The sequence below is a fragment of the Ammospiza nelsoni genome, chromosome 1 (assembly GCF_027579445.1).
Source record: "Ammospiza nelsoni isolate bAmmNel1 chromosome 1, bAmmNel1.pri, whole genome shotgun sequence".
Classification (NCBI taxonomy): Eukaryota; Metazoa; Chordata; class Aves; order Passeriformes; family Passerellidae; genus Ammospiza; species Ammospiza nelsoni.
Window position 1 is genome coordinate 128506580 of NC_080633.1, and position 19010 is coordinate 128525589.

General features: G+C 35.9%; 1 protein-coding gene across 1 annotated transcript in view; it reads right to left on the bottom strand.

Annotated features, from left to right (window-relative positions):
* ZFPM2 (zinc finger protein, FOG family member 2) overlaps window positions 1–19010 on the bottom strand; it is a 308414-nt gene that overhangs the window by 235060 nt on the left and 54344 nt on the right. Inside the window, exons 2-3 of the mRNA XM_059486436.1 lie at window positions 15965–16123; window positions 384–485 (exon numbers count right to left, since the gene is read on the bottom strand). Of these exons, the coding sequence (XP_059342419.1) occupies window positions 384–485; window positions 15965–16123 (261 nt within the window). The remainder of the gene's footprint in view (window positions 1–383; window positions 486–15964; window positions 16124–19010) is intronic.

Genomic DNA, 19010 nt, shown 5'->3' on the forward strand with positions numbered 1-19010 from the left:
ACAAAGCTTGAGAAGAGACCTTCTGACCTCAGAAAACAGAGCAGAAGTGCTTTTCCCTTAATTCAATCACAGAAGAAAGAATTTACTGAGAAATTTTAATACTAAAATTCTAAGCAGCAAGAAAATTTTCCTTTACATCAAACAAGTACATAAGGCATTTTATGTTGAACATTTTACAAAATGGTAGAACAAAAGCCATTTTTTTTAACATGAGAATGTCATCTTAGTACTTACCTGTCAATATCCGGAACCCAAAGGATCATAAAAGAGGCAGTCCATTAAAAATAAATGCGAAGCACAACAATCTACTAAAATAATGAAATTAACAAATATTGAAGTCTACTTCAAAAAAATTCTCTTGGCTTTCAGTTGTTTCTCCCTACCTGGCCCATCCCAGTCTTGAGTCTCCACAGCAAGTTGCCCTGGTTTCTCTGACCTTGCGTCACCATCAGATTCTGCTGCCTCCTGGATGCCTTCTTCACTGCCTGAAAAACCACCAAAAAATACAGTATTGACATATTCCAATAGTGACTTTAAAGCAAAGCTCCTGTAATATCCAAACTGCTTATATGCCTAAATGAAAACATATGCATGTCTATAAACAAAGAGAAAATGAAAAAAATATTTGACATGTAAACATTTGTGAGTTCCCACTAACTCAAAGAAGCCCTGAGTATCCAGTACTTCCAGTTCTGTGGAGAGAAAATCTTGGAAAAGTGTTTACTCCATATGGTTGAAAAACAGAGTCACAATTCTGTAAAACAAAGCACATAAAGTCACTGAGTCTGTAGGTACTAAGGAGAGAAAGAAATCAGCTCATGAGCCCCCAGGAACATTTGCTTTCAGTTATGGATTTTCTAGTTTTTTTAATTGACACCTGAATGTTTCTTATGTGCTGCAAATAAATGACACTCAGAACAAAAACATGGTCCACTAAACATTTTGCTTTTTCACAAAACTAGTGAAAAGCTAATCCATGGTATTTCACCATTTAAGGAATTTGCCCTTAAAATCATAATGTACTAGCAGGTTCCTAAAGTAATTTTCTCCCTATCAAGCTTTATTTAAAGAAATGCTACATTTCTGATGAATTTTTGGATTTTCACCATCCAGAAGTACCCAAAAATGTCTGTCTGCCTTCTGTTACTATTCTTAACCAGGTCATATACAGGACACACAGAAAATTATGATAAGGTTAAATTTTTAGAGATGACCATTTAATTTTTATTTGAAGAACTGCTTGTTGAAAGGGAAACAAGCAGTTCAGGTTGCTTCAGGTAAAAAAATACACTAGGCAAGTTCCATGCCAAAATACTTTGAAATAAGCATTATGAAAACCATATTGACGACGAGGGTATTAACACAAAACACTCTGGCCATAGTAACACATTAAGTGACATCACTAAAGGCTTTTCCAGGTTTGGAATTTACTCATTTGTAGATTTGCTTGTTGTTTTGTTTTTTTTTTAACACTAACCTCTCCAAGAAACTCATGCATAGGAAGACACTAAGAAGAACTGAAAGGAAAAAAAAATCTACGAAATTAACTACTTCAGTCAAACAGAACTGATTATGATTTAATTTTTTTATCAAACTTGAAGGACACTTTTTAAAAAATGATCTCCCAGAAAAAAGTGATAGCAGTAGAAAAACAAATACTGTGTATTTTACAAACTGAAAAATCAGACCCTTTGTTGATTTAACAACAGGAGACTAAGAAGGAGCAAAAAGCACAGCAATTAAGCAGTAACATGTAATTTTTTCCCCACTCATGATAACAAAAGCTTTAATTAGCAACATAGGTAAAGAAATGTGATTACAAGAAACTATGCCAGATCCCCATACGTTATCACTGGAGCTATATTTATACTGGATAAGATTGTGACCCAGAGCTTTCAAGTACATGATTATATACAAACACTATAAAGTATTAACTTCATGTGCACATGTAAAGTCTCATAATAACACATTCTTCCTTGCATTCATAAAACACAGTTTTTCAAATATGAAGTCTAAGAGCCTGATAAACTACTACTCACACAAACACAATATTATAATCACTCCAGAGTTTGATTACAAAACTACAGTTCAGTGAACTTGTGGTACTAAAAACATAGTCCGGAATATTCTTATGCACTTGTAGTATGTAAAAAAAACTTGAATACAACATAAATATCGAGTATCATTTTTGTGTCAAATTGACTGTGTAATGGTAGCCAGGCATTTGAAGTTCACATGCTTCAGTTCAATCTGAAGTTATCTTTCAGAAGAAAGTACTAAAGATACTCATGTGCTGAAAAAGCTATCAAGTTTCTGCTAAGCAGTTTTAGCAATTATTTGTTTTTAAACAACTAGCCTATTTTGAATTAGCATTTTTATAGTTACTTTGTAGTAATCAGACCTCTGCTTTCTTTCGGTGGACTGGAGAACCTATTTGACAATTTTCTATATTCTCTATTTTCTACATTTTCTATAGCAACTTAAAGCAGCTTTTTTGTCTTCAGTGGAGAGAAAAAAATTTTCCTCAGTTGAGACCTGACATAATCAATGCCAGTTTTCTTAAAAATGTTGGAAAGCAATTCACAGCAAGGACAACTCTAGTTTTCTAACTCAAGATGTATAACCAACACAGACAGTTCTGAAAATGTTCTTTGTAGAGAATGCAAATGTTTTACTTCCACTGTATATAACAGAGCTGTATGTACTAAATCAGGACAATAACAGCAAAATTTAGAAATAGTAATTGTTTTAGACAGAAAAGAAGCACAGATAATTGGACAACTGAACCTCAAAAATACTATGTTTTTCCAGATTACAATATATGCCAACCTGGCATTAGCTTGTAAATTTCAGCATTCTTCCAGCCAGTGCAACTAACCAGAGCATAAACAAAAGAAACTACTAACATTAAATGAGGAAAGAGGGAAAAGATTGGGCTGAAAAGCAAAAGGACAGAACGACAGCTAAGGTACAAAAAGTATAGTACACAGTAATTAAGTATCTGGGAGATGAGGAAAAAATCTGAAGATGTATGTTAGTAGACTACATAAATTTCCATTAACTTGTTTTTTCAGTGTTTCATGAAGTACAGTGTTACATGGTTTTCACAGTCAGGTTTTAATGAATTGATGCATGTCTTGTGCAAATAGAGTAGATTAAATGTGTAGAATTTACATTAAGGAAAACTTTGCTTTGCATCTAGAAGTATTATCAACTATTTTCATTGATATTTTCTATTATTCCCAACTGCCAAATGCATGCATCACACACCTGAAATATCACCACACTGATTTCTCCTGTTCTCCCAAGCTACTCCAATCTTCTAGTGAAACCAAGAAATGGTACATTACTGTCAATTTCCGAATCCACCAGGGAGTGAAGTCTATCCCAGGCTCAGCTGAGCATCAATGTCAGATTGAAATGTGCAACCAAGACAATCCATTTGGTGCTGGAGACACTGAAACTTTAAAAACCCAAAAGGAGGCTTAGCAGAAGAGTTGATAACAAAGCTTTTTTCGTTCCCCATACTTAAAGCTATTTTAGCAGCTAACATTTGTTTAGCACACAAAGGAGTTTATTTCCTTTCAGATTTTATTTTCTTTCCATTGTTTACTCTTTCTGTTCAGTCACTGACTACTTTTCAGTCTCTCAACAAGATTATTTTTTATATTTATTTTCCAACTGATTACATTTTTCTTCAATTTACAGGTACAGACATTTAAATGGATCCAGGAAATTAATTATTTATTTCTTCCAAGTCCAATCAAATCCTTTTTGCCTATATATGCTACCCATGTGCTACTAACTTGTTGATTCCTTTCTAATCCCATTATTTTGGGTTTTCTCACACTTTTTCTTTACTTTGCTGCCCAATTATACTTTGTAGTTAAGTTAAAGGATAAGTAACTTTTTCCCATCAACATCAAAGAGTGGTGTAAGTACTCTAAAATGAACCAAAACCTGCTTCTGTTTAAGCACGTTTAAGCAGTTGCTTCTTAGCAACCAAGCCTGGTAAGTGAATTTTGTCCTTTAAATGACCATTGCATGAAAAAATACTTTTATGAGTAAGCACACATAATACCATAAACTATGTTCAGTCATTAGTCAAGTAAATCTACTGGAATTTCCACTACTTCTCTGTACTTGGTATTTAAGTTACACTTTTGGCAGAACTCATCACCTCTAACCTTAGATGCCTGAAAGTTAAGCTAGTCCAGGCTACTTATGTAGACCCTCCCATAGGTAGGGAAGAAAGAAACCTCCTAAGTGATTTATCCTATTCTAGGATGCCTGAGATATAAGACCCCTCTTGGTGTCTGAGAGAGCTGAAATTAATCATCCTCTTAAACACACAGCTTAGACTAGGAACCTATCTTTAGTCAGCTAAAGTTGGGGGAAACAAATCTCTGACTTATGCTGAAATGCTGAATACACAAAATACTGCTTAACTAAGAGGAAAAAAAAACCCCATCTTATTCAAATAACTTCAATAAGTAATGTGGATAGAATTTTCATCTTGACCTTCATCTTGACAGCATTCAAAAACAGTTCAAGTTTTTTTAATGTGGTTTAAATAGCCTAATGTTTATCTAATAGATAATTCACTGTAATTCAAGGTGGTAAAGTTGGTCAGGAAATCTGAAGACTGTAAAAGAGACATATTACCAGAAGCATAAGAGAGAGAACTCCAACTTCTCTGACAACACTGACAAGTAGGAAAAGAGAGACTTGAATATTAACAAGTAATTTCACTTTAATCTTTTTAACAAATTAAAGACTTCCCAATTTGTACTTAATCAGCTTGTACCACAAGTAGTTGTGGTATTTTATAGAAGCACATGGGTTAGCAGTTCTTCTCAATCCTGCTGTTTTAATCCATGTTGTTCCTATCAGTACTAGGCTCTTACAGAAAGTCTTATACAATATAACTATTGAACTTTCTTGACTAGGAAGGTTATAGCAGCTGCTAGGCACTCTATAATGTATTTTGCAATCAGCTAAATCAACAAAGTATTTTTAACAATGAACAGTTCAGAACTGACAGATCTACTTTCTTGTTCACAACTGCTTATCATGGCATAGATATCACATATGTTTACCAGGTGCTTCCTATAGTTAGGATACCTTCACAGGAACCACTCACAAAAGATAAGGTCATAAAAGAGATGAAAAACATGCAAGCTTCATACACTCATGGTTTTATCATCAGACAAAATAGCTTTGGGTGAAGGACTGTACCAGTCACAAAAAGCACAGAGCAGCTTCTAGTAGAGTGAGAGAACAATAAAAGTTTGAAATTCAGTTTGTTTTCCCTCTTCCTGGCAGCAAAAATGTAAACTCAAATTGTTAACATTCTCATGCAGCTGTTCAGAGTGAAACATCACTTCTCAATTATAATAAATCAGTACAGGAATAAATTGCTGCAAAGCCTGTAGCACTCTGTATTGCCAAAAGAGAAAAGAGATGCAATGCAAAGACTTGGGGAGTCGCTCACTGTAGACCTTCATTTGGCAAGGACATAACCTCATGGATGGTGACAGACCAGCGTGACTGGCTGTGAAGGGGGAGGGTGCCTGCTCTTTTCTGCCACAGTCCACAGCAGCAGTAATTCTAGATCCAACCAAACAAGGATTCTGAGACTACACATATGAACTAGATGCCAGAGCTTCAGAAACTATAGATCAGCAATCAAAAACTGCCCTTTGTTATTTGCTTTATCTCAATGCCTGCAACCAGTAACAGAGCTTACACACACTGATAATCCTGCTCTTGAATCCTAAGAAACACGCTGTAAGCTGAGGATTGTTGCCAGGAACCTCTCTTCAAAAGCCATACTCACTAACTTTGAAATAAACCATATACAACTTGTAATACAAACACTTAATTCATTCAATGTAGCATACTTTTTAGCAGCACATACTATTCTTAAGCATACCAATGACATCTAATAGGCCTTAACTAACCTTCTTGTGTATTATCTCTTTTTAAAGTATTCTATGTGTATATTTAACTGTAATTTAGTAGCAATACAGGTTTCTGCAGATATAAATCATTCTGGGTATAAAATAATGCAAATAAAATATTTAAGCTTTTGGAATGGTAATAGAACTCTGAGAATAAAGATACTAAAATATATGGGAGGGATGCTTCCACACTTTTTCATATTTGCCAAATGATACGAGGACAAGATAAACAACTACAGTGGGTACAGTGCCATGCAAATGGGTTTCCTCTACAAACCTTGCAAGGACAGAGAGACAGAGGAAGAGATCTGGCCCTATCACTACCAGACAGTTATCAATTAATCTGATATATATCAGAAATAATTTCAGTGAAGTCCATAAAAATCAACCGAGACATGCTACTCGACAAATACAAAAAGTATGAGCAAACTCAGGCCCTCAGATGATTGATTTGGTAATGTACCTGAAAGAAACCCACACTTAACAAGTTAATCTACTGCATTTTATTTCAGATTATATTAATCACCTCAATACTTTGCTTCTTTGCAAGCAATTATTGTTTTCTGTCATGCTGATTAACAATCATAATTTCTCCTGGGATAAACCTCATTTGAAATAACTGTATGTTTCCATTTGCCCTAAGCACTCTTAGAATTATTTGTCCAGAAAGTCTCAGAAACAATGCATTGTCTCTTTCCCTAATTTTTAGGATCAGTCTGTGAATATTCAAGTGTTGGCAAGTGCCCACATATGTGCTAGCCATTAGCTCTCCAAAATAGTGTTATGAAACTATTTTGGTTACTATTAAAATCACCACTTTGTTTAATAAAATGACATCTTGACACATTACATTTCAGCACAGTGGTCATGTTAAGAAGCAGTGTCAATTATTTCCGACCATTTCAGCTACAGCACTTTTCTCCTGGGATAAGACACTGCTGTGCAGCACATTCACCTACATTGAGTCTGGCCTTCCTCTTCTCTTCTCTACATGTTTGATATGTTCTCATTATCGCCACTGTTTGAAGTCCTTTCAAGACAAGGATCACTCATTCAAATATATTTCCTGCAGAACAGTGAAAGTATTCTCTAAATTGTATTCCTGACTTTCTTTTCATTAATGGATTTTAAATATATATATGTATATATGTGTACATACACACACACACACACACATATATATATCTATTACAATTTTTAGGGAGAAACTCTAAAGACCCGTACTACAAATGAGCATCATTTAGATATACTGGCTACTTGAGAGCTTCTATCAGTTTTTAAAAAAAGCAAAAATAAGTCTAGCATCTTTTCAATCTTTCCCCATTAAAACTTCAAATACAAGAACTCTATTAGACATATGCAAGTACTAGGCTGGGGTTCAACCTACATAGCTCTAAGCACGAGGTTAGAAAAGCAGCAGAAGCACATTTTAAAAGATATTGACATGCCACAAATAGACAGTGCTGCTAAATAAAATTTTCAAAAATTAGTTCAATGGAAATCACCAATCATGAGATTCTAAACCAGCCTGAAGCAGAACAGAGAGATTACTTCAGAGAAATTCTAACAAATTTCGAATTCTAATTTGAAGGCTTTTCTGCACATTCATATTTCAATTTAATTATATAACAATTCTGTTTCATCCCTACTGCAGAAATATTCAATCTCCTATAAGAATTCTTCATCCAACCACGAACATCTCATTTTATACTTTGCAGCTGAAATCACTATCATAGACAAATCCAGTTTTTATGTGACTTCCACACATGGCTACATAAATAGTAGCAAAAGGTACCTGTTCCTATATAGTGAAATCTTAATTTAATTTTTTGAAAACAACTGGATGTTTTTATTTGACATAAACATCCTTTCAGATGGTTCAATATCAAAAGCAACCCATTCCCTATCACTACAGGTGTGTTCCTACATGCATGTTGTATTACACATGATTTCAAAACCAGTCTAGGCTTCTGTGAGTCAAACCCCCAAAAAATATTTAGCAGTCAAAAATTCATGCTTCTTTTTCTCTATCCAGCAATAATATTTGTCTTATCAATATTTATCCAATGATGACATAATTGTGGCACTTGCTTTATTTATTTTTACTGATCCTTTCAGAGATAAATTACTGCAAATATACCCATATAGTACACAACCTGTGAGTAAGTCTGCTTTTTAGGCCTGGGTTGACAAGAATTTTTTCAGCCATGTCTTAGAACTCTGCAATCATATGCAGAATTTTTGTGTCAGGGCCACCAAATAAGACAAGAAAGAGACAAAATGGACCTTCATTATAAACAAAATTAGAAACAGATGCAGAGTACACCTGAACTAAGAACATGTGGTGAAATTCGTCATTTATGCATCCCATGTTTTAAAGAAGATTATCCCTATTAATTTGCAATTCATATTCTGTCAAATTTGACCTCAAATTTAAGTCATTCCAAGTTCAAGTTTTGTGACTTTCTAGAAAGAGGACATTACACTACTTGTTGTAACCAAATAATCCCTTCATGAATTATATCCCTAGCTGAGATAGAATTCAGAATTTCATTGTTCTTGAGAAAACCAAAATGTGCTGACTGAAAAGGCTGGAGTTGCTTTGATAAACTGCTTAAAGTTGAGTAAGCTGTTTAAGTGTTCCTTTCACTTTTTAATTCTGTACAGTTAAAATAATGTTTCTATTTAGATCTATGTATTTATTTCTTGAAAAATAGATTTTTAGTTTCTTTTTGAGATATAATTTTCTGCTTGATGACCAATTATTCAATGTCCTGATTAGAAGAAGGGTTTGCTTGTTTAACTTAGGTCAAATTTTTATCCAACTAAAGTTGATGTTAATACTTACATAGTTTTAAGCAGGACTGAAAATATGGCCTGACAGGTTTAAACATGGGTTAGCAGTAAATAAAAAAAAAATTACAGAATAGAAAATCTTGTACTTTTTGTTTTGGAAGCCCTTACATGCTCTCTAGTGAATGGTGGGGGAAAAAAAACAAAGAACACTTCAACCTTTTCAGATATCTCTTTTCTGTTCTAGAAAGAAAACAGGTGGTCCTCTGAGCTCCAGTAGCAGGAAAAAATGAGAAACCATAAGAGTTAAGTCACAAAGCAAATGCTGATGTTCAGATGAAAAAGATTCCCTTTCACCCTGCTAGAATCCAATCTAATTCTGACATAGCCTTGTTCAAAGGCTGTCATCAGAGAAGCCCCTTCCTTTCTTTGTCCATATTCAGCATCTGACAAAAAGTACAGAAGATCAGAATCATAGAATCATTAAGGTTGGAAGAGACCTTTAAGACCATCCAGTCCAGCTGTCACCACCCAGCACTGCCACTGTAACCCCTAAACCCCATCACCCAGAGGCAGATCCAGGCACCTCTTGAACACCTCCAGGGGTGGTGACTGCACCATCTCCCTGGGCAACCCATTCCAGTGCCTCACCATGCTAATGCCTAACAGTGAAAAATGCTTTTCTAACATCTAATCTTAATCTGAATCTCCCCTGTCTCAGTTTATGACCATTTTTTCTCATCCTCTCACTGCAGGCATGGCAGAAGAGACTGAAGCTCATCTCACTACAGCCTCCTGTCAGGTACTTGTAGAGAGTGAAGAGATCCCCTGGCCTCATCTTCTAAAGTTGTTTCAGCTGAATGTGATACAGATAAATGTAAGAGAACCCTTACTCTGGGGAATATGAGAATCCAACAGTGTCACAAACATGCAGACAAGTCAGTAAGATGTAACTATTGCATTCTTGGAAGTAGCGCTGTGAGTTCTTATGCATATTCTAGTTATCCTAGGAGATGAAAATAGATACATGTCCTCTCCTGTCTCTGATTAACAAAAATAATGAATGTATCCTTCATTTAGTCAGGAAGTCTACATAAATAAAATGCAATGAATTAAAATAATCTAAAAAATTTAAAGGAATGTGAGCTGCAGCAGAGCAGAAGTATTGCCAGGGAAAGATAATGTCAGGCGCAGGGAGGGGGGTTGTCTGGTGCCAAGCAAAGCCGAGGGCTGTGCAATCACCTCTATCAGTGCTCTATCAGTGTCTACACTCCAGCCAAATCCAGAGAAAACAAGGAGTCAAAGATTCAGGTCAATAAGCTTATAGGCGATTTGCACAAACTGCTCCTGCAGCAAGGTAAAAAACAAAGTCATATTGGCTTTTCTTTTCTATTCTTTCTCTTTGAACTCCTTGGTCCAAACACACCCTCGAAATGTCAGTGTTATATGCAAGAATTTAAAGAGCTGAGCTTCTTAATCCCGTTAAGAAATAAGAACAAAGTTGCCTGTAAAGATCTCCTTATTGAGCTCAAAGTGATTATGGTATAGCTGCCTCCTGCTGATCCTATAGCAAAAGTGGTAGAAATTTGTCATGAAATCCATTACTGAAAAAGAAAAAAAAATATTGATTAAAATGTTCCTGGTTAAAAAAAATGGGGAGAAAATAAAGAAAAGAAAGCATAAATCTCCTGTTGGATCCAGAAGCAGAAAACAGCAGGCACATTGTTAGTCACTACATGTGTAACATGGAAGAAGGAAGGAATTTTTACACAGTTGCACACAGGCATACACACAGACAAAAGTCATACTCCAGAGGAAAAAAGGACACAGGGAAATCATTTTCATGGTGTTATTATAGATGGTAGCATGATAACTTTGCACATGAAGTATGAAGGGATAGATTAATACAGAGATGAACTTAGCTTTGTGTATGCTTTCTTGTATGAGAACTCACACTGCAGCTGTTTCTCTGAATCACAAGCCTGCCTGCATAAAACATTCCATTCCCAAGCTGGTCAGGCAGGCTAGTAACAACATACATGAGCATGATTATGTGTACATGAACAGAAAACTTAGTTCAGGTCTGGAATTCATCCCTTCCTGCCCAAGAATATGAGAATATAGAACCAGGTATACACTCAGTATCCAGGCCAGATATTCCCTGTGTTTCCTACTTGCTGACTTAGAACTGTATGAGTTTCAGACTGCACTGGATTCCCCCAATTTTCCTCTTTCCCCGCAAATAAAGATAACCAATGTATCAGGATACCAAACCACTCAACCAGCTGCAAACATATGGCTGCAGACATACATAGCAGTGTGTGCTAGACCAAAAAATCATTGCATCCTGAAACAATCACTCTCCATCCCACCTCATGTATCCTCCCTATCACCCTATGTCACCACCTGAAGCACAGTTAACACTGGGGAGCAGAATCATTTGCTTTCCCATCTGCCACCAGGAGTTTTAAGGCCACTGAATCTCCTTCCACTGAGGGCTGGTGCCAATGTTGCCTTGTGCTGAAGTCACCATGGAAAACCCGTAACACGAGGAACAAGAGCAATAGTCATACTGCAAGCAATGGACAGGAGAATTGGACTCAACTGTCTTGGCCAGCAACAAGAAATGAACCTGCCCTCTTTCACTAATTATCAGATACAGACATTTCTTCATTTGCCTCCTTCTTCTGGAAACAGTCCAACATTTGCTCTTTTGATTATAAACCTCCTCTATTTTCTTCTCTATTGCCTCTTTCCTTCTGTGAACACAGCTACTTAGCTGTCTACTAATCTCAAATTATCTCTTTTATTGCTTAAGAAAATTTTCCTTTGAAAGTAAAACCCTCATTGAACACTTCTGCTAGGAAGGTCACAAGGATTAGTTTAGCCAGTTACCACCACTATCAAGTCACCAAGGCTCCTATTCTCCTTCCTGTTCACAGAGAGTAAAAGATGACACCATATGAGCATAGCAAACTTTTTTGCAGTAACAGACAAGAACTTTATTTTTATTTTTCCTGAGATTATCTAGGCAGGATGACAGCAATCAGAGACTAGAAAATCAGCTATAAACTACTTCACCTCATAAATAATCTTGATTTAGAACTTTTATTCTCACCCCATCACCTTCAACTTGGCCTTTGTATTGTTCTGTTGTTTCTACCCTCCTTCTACCTTTCCTTCTGCAATTATTAGCCATATTGCACTTCTCACCTCTTTTAACATCAGCTTATTTTCTTATTCCAACCTACAGTAGACAAAATTTAATCTTTATGTCCAATCTCCTAGCTTCCAAATCCAGCCTATCTCTGTTCTGCATGGGAGAGAAGCTACTTTCTCCTTACACAGACTGTTCAAATACTGGCATTTAAGTAATAAATTTTCTACATCTGAATTTAATCTGATTAATTCTTAATCTGATATAGGCTCTGATTCCAGACACCCACAGTTTAAAAAAATATTCAGCAAGGGAGATTCCAGGCAAATAAAGTCTTTGTATGGACAGCATCATCAAGATACCCTCTTTATTAGAAGAACAGCAATTTGTAGTAACTAAACAGAAACAGCATTTTCAAAGGCTGTTTTCAAACTGACAAAATGTAATGCACTATCATCAAGGCTACCCTCTACAAAGTTTTTTGTTTCTACTTCAAACACAGAGATTAGTACAGATTTGTAGTAGAACACCACTATCCTGTTTCCAAAATATTTTCTCCTAATCTCACTGTCACAACTGCCAACGAGTCAAACTTAACTGCCATCAATTATGAAGATCTTCATCCAAAAGGTTAAAAAAAAAACAGAGTTGGAAGCTTAAAGCAATCCCTGACAAATAGTAGGCTGGTAATTTCCATTTCAGCTTTGAATATTTACATGCTTTAACTGTTGTTCACTTCTTCACATTTGAGTGTAAATGAAGACCACATAGGAATAAATATCCACATGCAGCAAAGTTAATTTTGTGGTACTGCAGAAGTGTGGGAGAGAAAGAATTTTCCAGATTCCTTGTCATAAAAGCCACCAGCAAGTAAAAGGAGAAGGAAAAAGTAATAGCGGAGAGGCAAAATTTTGAAAACAGAGAAGTTGTAAAATGACATGTAGCTCAATCAAGGTGATTAATTTGCTTCATACTTTGCAGAGGCTTTCCCGTTCACCTCCTAATTCTGGCAACTATTCCGCTGAAGCTATCTCACACACTCAAATAAGATGGGAAAAGCACGGCTTTATAAAAGTTCCTGTTTGCAATTTAGACAGTAAGGGACCGCTCTCTCTTATAATACCATCAGGCACAGTTTGACAGGAAAATCTCTTCAAGAAGCCAAAGTTACCAAGTTGTGAACCTGTAAGTCCTCTATTCTCATTCCTCAAAATGAATTGTGACTTCAGTAATTTTTGCCTTCAGTCCTAGTTTGTACAGCAAAAAGCCCCTGGTTTTAGGTGGTACTTGAATTTACAGAGCTGGGTAAGTATAAAAAACATACCATGGATGAAGCCTCACAAACACCTCCTCCCCAACAGCTGTGTCACTTGTTCCCCATGCCTCTTGATTCTCGCAGGAAGCCCCGCTACTCATTTGTCCTCTTGCTCTGGGTCAGCTGGGAAGAAACCCCAGGGGAGGGAAATAGGGAGACAGGACAGATAAAATTTATATCCAAGAAAACACCTTTAAATTCTAAAACCATTAATGGTCCATGTTAGCAAGGACAGAATTCAGAGATAGCATAATGGATTCCCATGCCAGATCTGACATATTTCTGGGGAAAGGAAACCTGTTGCATGAGAAAACACAGATCTACACTTACTTTTCCCTTATTTGGAAATATTTGTCACTTATGGGCTGCCAATACTGTCAAAGAGCAGAAGAAAAATCAAAAATCAGACCCTCAAAACAGAAATTAGACTGCCTTTATTTGTTCTCTAACCTATTTGGCACACATCTCATTTTCTTTTTTTTTTCATTCTCATAATGACTTTTCATTCACGATGTTTAAAAATATTTCCATGAAAAAAAGAAAAGCTTATTTCTTATACTATCTTTTAATTTCAAACTGAAGCACTACAAAGAAAAACAAAAGGCTAGGAATTCTTAACAGATTCATGAAAAAAAAAACCCAAGAATTAGTCTAATTTTTAGTATTTACTATATAATAGAGTCACAAACCCTTCCACTAAGAAAGAACACAAAAGAAATTTATTTGCTATCCAGATTAGTTTTGTCTTCTTAGGGTTTATCTTCAGAAAAACATAGGCAGCCTCATGCTAATGACACTTAAGATGTGACCCTGAAGAAGTAGGACATTCAACAGAAGTTGAGACATGAATTAAAACCCAGCACATTTCCAGTCTCCCATTCCATCCTCTTCCAAGGAGATTTCCAATTTGCTTCAAAGTGGGACTTTTTGTCACACGGCCTCAGCTGGAGGTACATTAGAAATTTTATGTGCCCCTTGATCCTTAGAAATCTTCTTTTCAACTCTTCTTCTGCAGCAGTTGCACTGAAGAGACTTAAGATTCTTTTATAACTACAACATAAAATCTGCTGGGAAGTCAGAAGGCATTTAGCCTGAAGAATAAGCAGATATCCTTAATAGAACATATAATCAAGATTCAGATTTAAATGTATTCCCATTTGATTCCTGATCTTCTTTAATACAGTGATTCAGTGATTTCCCTGAAAGAGGTGTTTATTTAAAGGGAAGATCCAAGACAAACTGAAATTCAATGTAAATTTGCAATCCTGACTGCTGTTTAAAAAAAAAAAATTTTTTTTTTTCTTGATTTCACCTAAAACCATATTATTTTCCAGTGGTGGGTCCTGGAAATGCAGTAAGAAGTAGAGAGAAGTAACTAAATCAAACTGGTATGATGTGAACCAATAGTGGGACATAGTATTCCACTGCTAACAGGATGAATTCAAAAGACACCAGCGTAACAATTATGCAAATAGTGATTTAAATATTTATTTAGTACTGTCAGTAACAGAAGGAGAACTTTTTTCCAGCTAAGGAAAATGGTGTCTGAAAGGTATGTGAACCAGTGAACACAAAGTAATTCTGGTATTTGTTCACATTGCAGTTGTAATAGTAATAAGTTCTTTCTGTTTGTAAAGAATCCTTTCATAACCTGGTCTCTCCTCACGGTAAGATTTGTAGCAGCTGAATTCCAAACTATCGATTAGAATGTTTTGATCTCTTAGGGTAACTGCCTAAGTATTAAGAACCTGTAGAAGCTCCATAGAGGATATATAGAAAATGCATAGTAATGCCTTTGCCACTGATGCCTGAAGACTCTCTCAGAAGGATTGATATTCTGCAGAACACTTGACTTGTCAAACGGATTTATTCAACGTTGTCCAAGACAAATGAAAGTAATACAAAACCAGAAGCAATCACGTTATCCTGAGAAAATGTCTGTCAATATCCAGGAAAGAACAGAAAGACAGAGAAACCATCAACATCCAAATGCCTGAGGGATTTGTGGACTAACAGAAGAAAACCACCACAACAACTTCAGCTATTTGATAGGCATCCTTACCTGCAGAAGACAAACAATAAAGCAATCAAGTAGATATCTGGCAGGAAGAAGGTTAATTCAATGTTCCAAATAACAATAGTGTGTTTTTCTGCCAGCTGACTGGGAAGTAGCACAACTGCTTGCAGACTGAACTGGTAAGTAAGAATGAATTGGTGTGTCTTATGCTAAAATACCTCAATCTCCAACAATTCGCAAGTAACAAGTACACCAAAAAGGTATTTGCAACTTCAAAAGTTATCCTTTCACAAAGCACTGGTTTTCTACTGTGCATAATAAATTCTATAATAAGCTCTATTTTAATCCTAGAATCTACAGACACAATCTGCTTTCCTAGCAATGCTTCCTAGGCAAAAAAGCAATGAACAGACATGCTGCATTGCTAGCTTCAGATCTGATAATAATTGACTTCTGGGGCCTGTTCTCTACAGTTATATATGTAGAAAATAACACTTGTAGCAAAACACTAAGGCAAGATGATTCATGTCCCTGAAAAGCGTCCCTCAACATACTTGAATATTTATTCCTTACCAGACTTAATTTCCCAAGTGACTCTTTTTCCTATTTTTAAGGTAGCATTAAGAGGGTTTTTTGTATGTTTTAAACCAAGAAATCTCTTTCACCAATTGGACAAAGCTTGGCCAGTATTCTCTCAAGAGGTTGGCTACAATGATTACCTTTATTACAAAAGTATTCCACTTCTTCACAGCTCAGATTTTCAGGCTCAAACTCTGCAGAAAAGCTTTCCTCCAACGGAAAGTCTTCTTTTGAGACAGTATCATTTTCCTCAGACAGGCACTCTTCTTCTTCATCCTCAGCAGCATCTTCAAGGGGCCCTTAAAAAAGAATCAGGGACACTGTGGCAAAACCATCTAACAGGACAATGTGAAACAAAACCTTAGTGAACTTTTAACTGGCATTCTTCAGCTAATTTTTCCTTTCACAGCTGTGTTCAGCACTTATTAGAATTGGAAAAATAACATTTTATGGAAATTGAAATTGAAAGTGACTTTTCCTGATTACTTCAGAATATGCAAAATGTCATTAATAATATGTATTAATAATACTCACACATGGGGGTTTTTCATTATTCATTGGGTTCTACTATTAAACACAGACAGTTTTAACAGCTGAAATCAAAGCTGTATTTGTAAAATGACATAAACAGTGAAGAGCTTTCTCTTGTTTGTTAGTGATTGTTTTTGATGCTGAATTACAGTACTTAAAATGTTCCTTTACAAGCTTTGTTCATCAAATTACAAGTACAGACAACAGTGAAATACTACAAAGGTTTTGACAGCAGAAACTTCAGCTTATTCTGCTATTTTGCTCCAACCAGCCCCTAATGGTATCCATGATCATTCATGCCAGACTCTTTAACAGATTCCCAGTCAATGGACAGGACTCAAGAGACTATTTATTCATTTCACAGAGGCCAAACAAATGTCATGGTAAACTGCCAGCCCTGGGCTACAAAAACATCAACAAATTAAAGAAACGGGGCATGAGTTTGAATTTGAAATGGTAGTCTGAGGTCTTTAACTTTTCTCCTAGTTACCCAGAGATACTACTGCTACAGATCCTCTCGAAGAGACAGCACCAGACAGATTATTACACATTAGGTTACCAATTAGAATATACTCAAAAATTAAAATCTTTCTTATATACACACACTTCAAAATCATTGGTTAACAGGAACTATTTGCTAAAGACTCTCTTTTGCAGGATGTAGAATTTCACCTAGATTGAAATAGAGATTTGAAATAACAATTTGAACATATTTTAATTTAATGAAGATTTTATTAAATGTCAGTATGTTTCAAAATCCATCTTAAGACTGGATTTCAAAAAAGAGATTTCATTATACATGGTTGAGGCTTGAAAAAAATTACGTATTTCGCTCTCCAATGAAAGCGCAGCCTCATTTATAATTGACTGAGTATTTCTTCTTCAAAATGAAAGCGAGCTAGCTAACGAAAAAAATGTGATTTGTATTTATATGATAGTTTTATGGTATTAAATACACTATTCCTATATAATCTATCATGCTGAGATACAATACATAAATGATTCTGTTGTGTTCAATGAAAAGGAAGGAATAAATTTTTAAAGAAATCAAATATTGACTACTCTCTAATTTTATGTAATTTATTATGAACCAGTGACTACCTACATTTATTAAAACAGAAAAATTCACTTTAGGCTAGGTTGTGTAATTCTTGCTTCAAAGAAATATGATGGTTACTTTTTATTGAAATTGATTGAGATTCCCAGCTGGGATTCCATAAATTAATATTGCTTACTATCTTTCATGGAAATATGACTCTCTGTGCCAGCTGAGAATCTGACCAAATGAGCCCACTTTTGTAGACACATACTCTCCAACAGTAGCTGTCATTCAACAATATAGCTCCTAAAATAAGGGGCTATTATTATGGCTGAAGAAATAAAGATTCTCCCTATCAAAGTATCCATTACTGTTAATTGCACCTTCCAGCCATGCTGGGAAAAAATCCAGCAACTGCATATGCAGGGGGAATGAAGAGTGGCTATGGCACTGCACAGAGCAGAGAACAAAGCCCGAGCACACGCTGGAGCACTGCGCTGCAGCTGAACATGGGCACTCCAGGCACCTCACGTGTGCCCAGGTTCATGAAATGAAAGCACCAAGGGTTCTGCAAAAACAACCAGAAATAATACTCAGATTTCATTTTATCATTAATATGTAACGTTGTCTGTAGAGCCATTTACTGGTGTGTACTCCTAGTAATGCCTGGATAAATAAACCAGGAAAAAATATGCTATTTTAGGGAAATGTAAGTTTTTGCCACATATAAAAATGTATTAATACCATATTTTGCATCATTGCAAGTGCAGCTATAAGCCTAATAAATTTTCCAAATATTTTAAATCTGAGCCAAAAATTTTAACTTCAGCCAGCATTTTTAGTAAAAGTCAATTTCCTGCTGAATGACTAGCTCTTTGTTATTGACTTTCAGAATGTGTCTTACAAAATACAGCAAAAGCAATTTAGCTGCAAGTAATCCAATTGGCATGTATACATGACATTTAGGTCTGTTTCTAGGTGTTAAACCAGTTTGTTTGATCAGGTCCCCAATATATAATCAGCAAGCTAATCATCACTGTATGTTAATTAGGAAAAGAACAGAAATACTGTTGCTACGCTTTCATTTGCAGCAGTCATGGAAACACACTTTATAATTTCCATTGACACTCTTTCCAAGAAAGGAGAAGAAAGACAATGTACACACCAACTCCACAGCACTGGTTCAAACCTCTGTCATTTTGTGGGCTGGGACTTTATTTTTTAAGTCAATCAGACTAGAAAAAATGCTGACTAATGCTACTATAGACATATCCTATGTACAAACAGGTACATAACATTTCCTAAAGTAACATGTCCAAGCATTTGCAAACATAAATGTAAACCTTGTCACAACCCAAGGAGATCAGAGGTGTGCGTGCCTCTACACCAGGCTTTGCCTTGCAGGTGCAGCCCACGTACAAAACCCAGTGAAGTTTATCCAGGCGCATACAGGCACACAGCAGAGCTTTAACTAAGAGGCGTTGGCATGAGAGCCTGTGCCCCAAACACCAGCAAATAAAAATACTCAGGATGGAGGATCCACACATAAATATTTTTCTAGGTTTCAGGCAGCTGCTGCCTTGTCTAATTCACCCATCTACAATCTGATCTTTGGG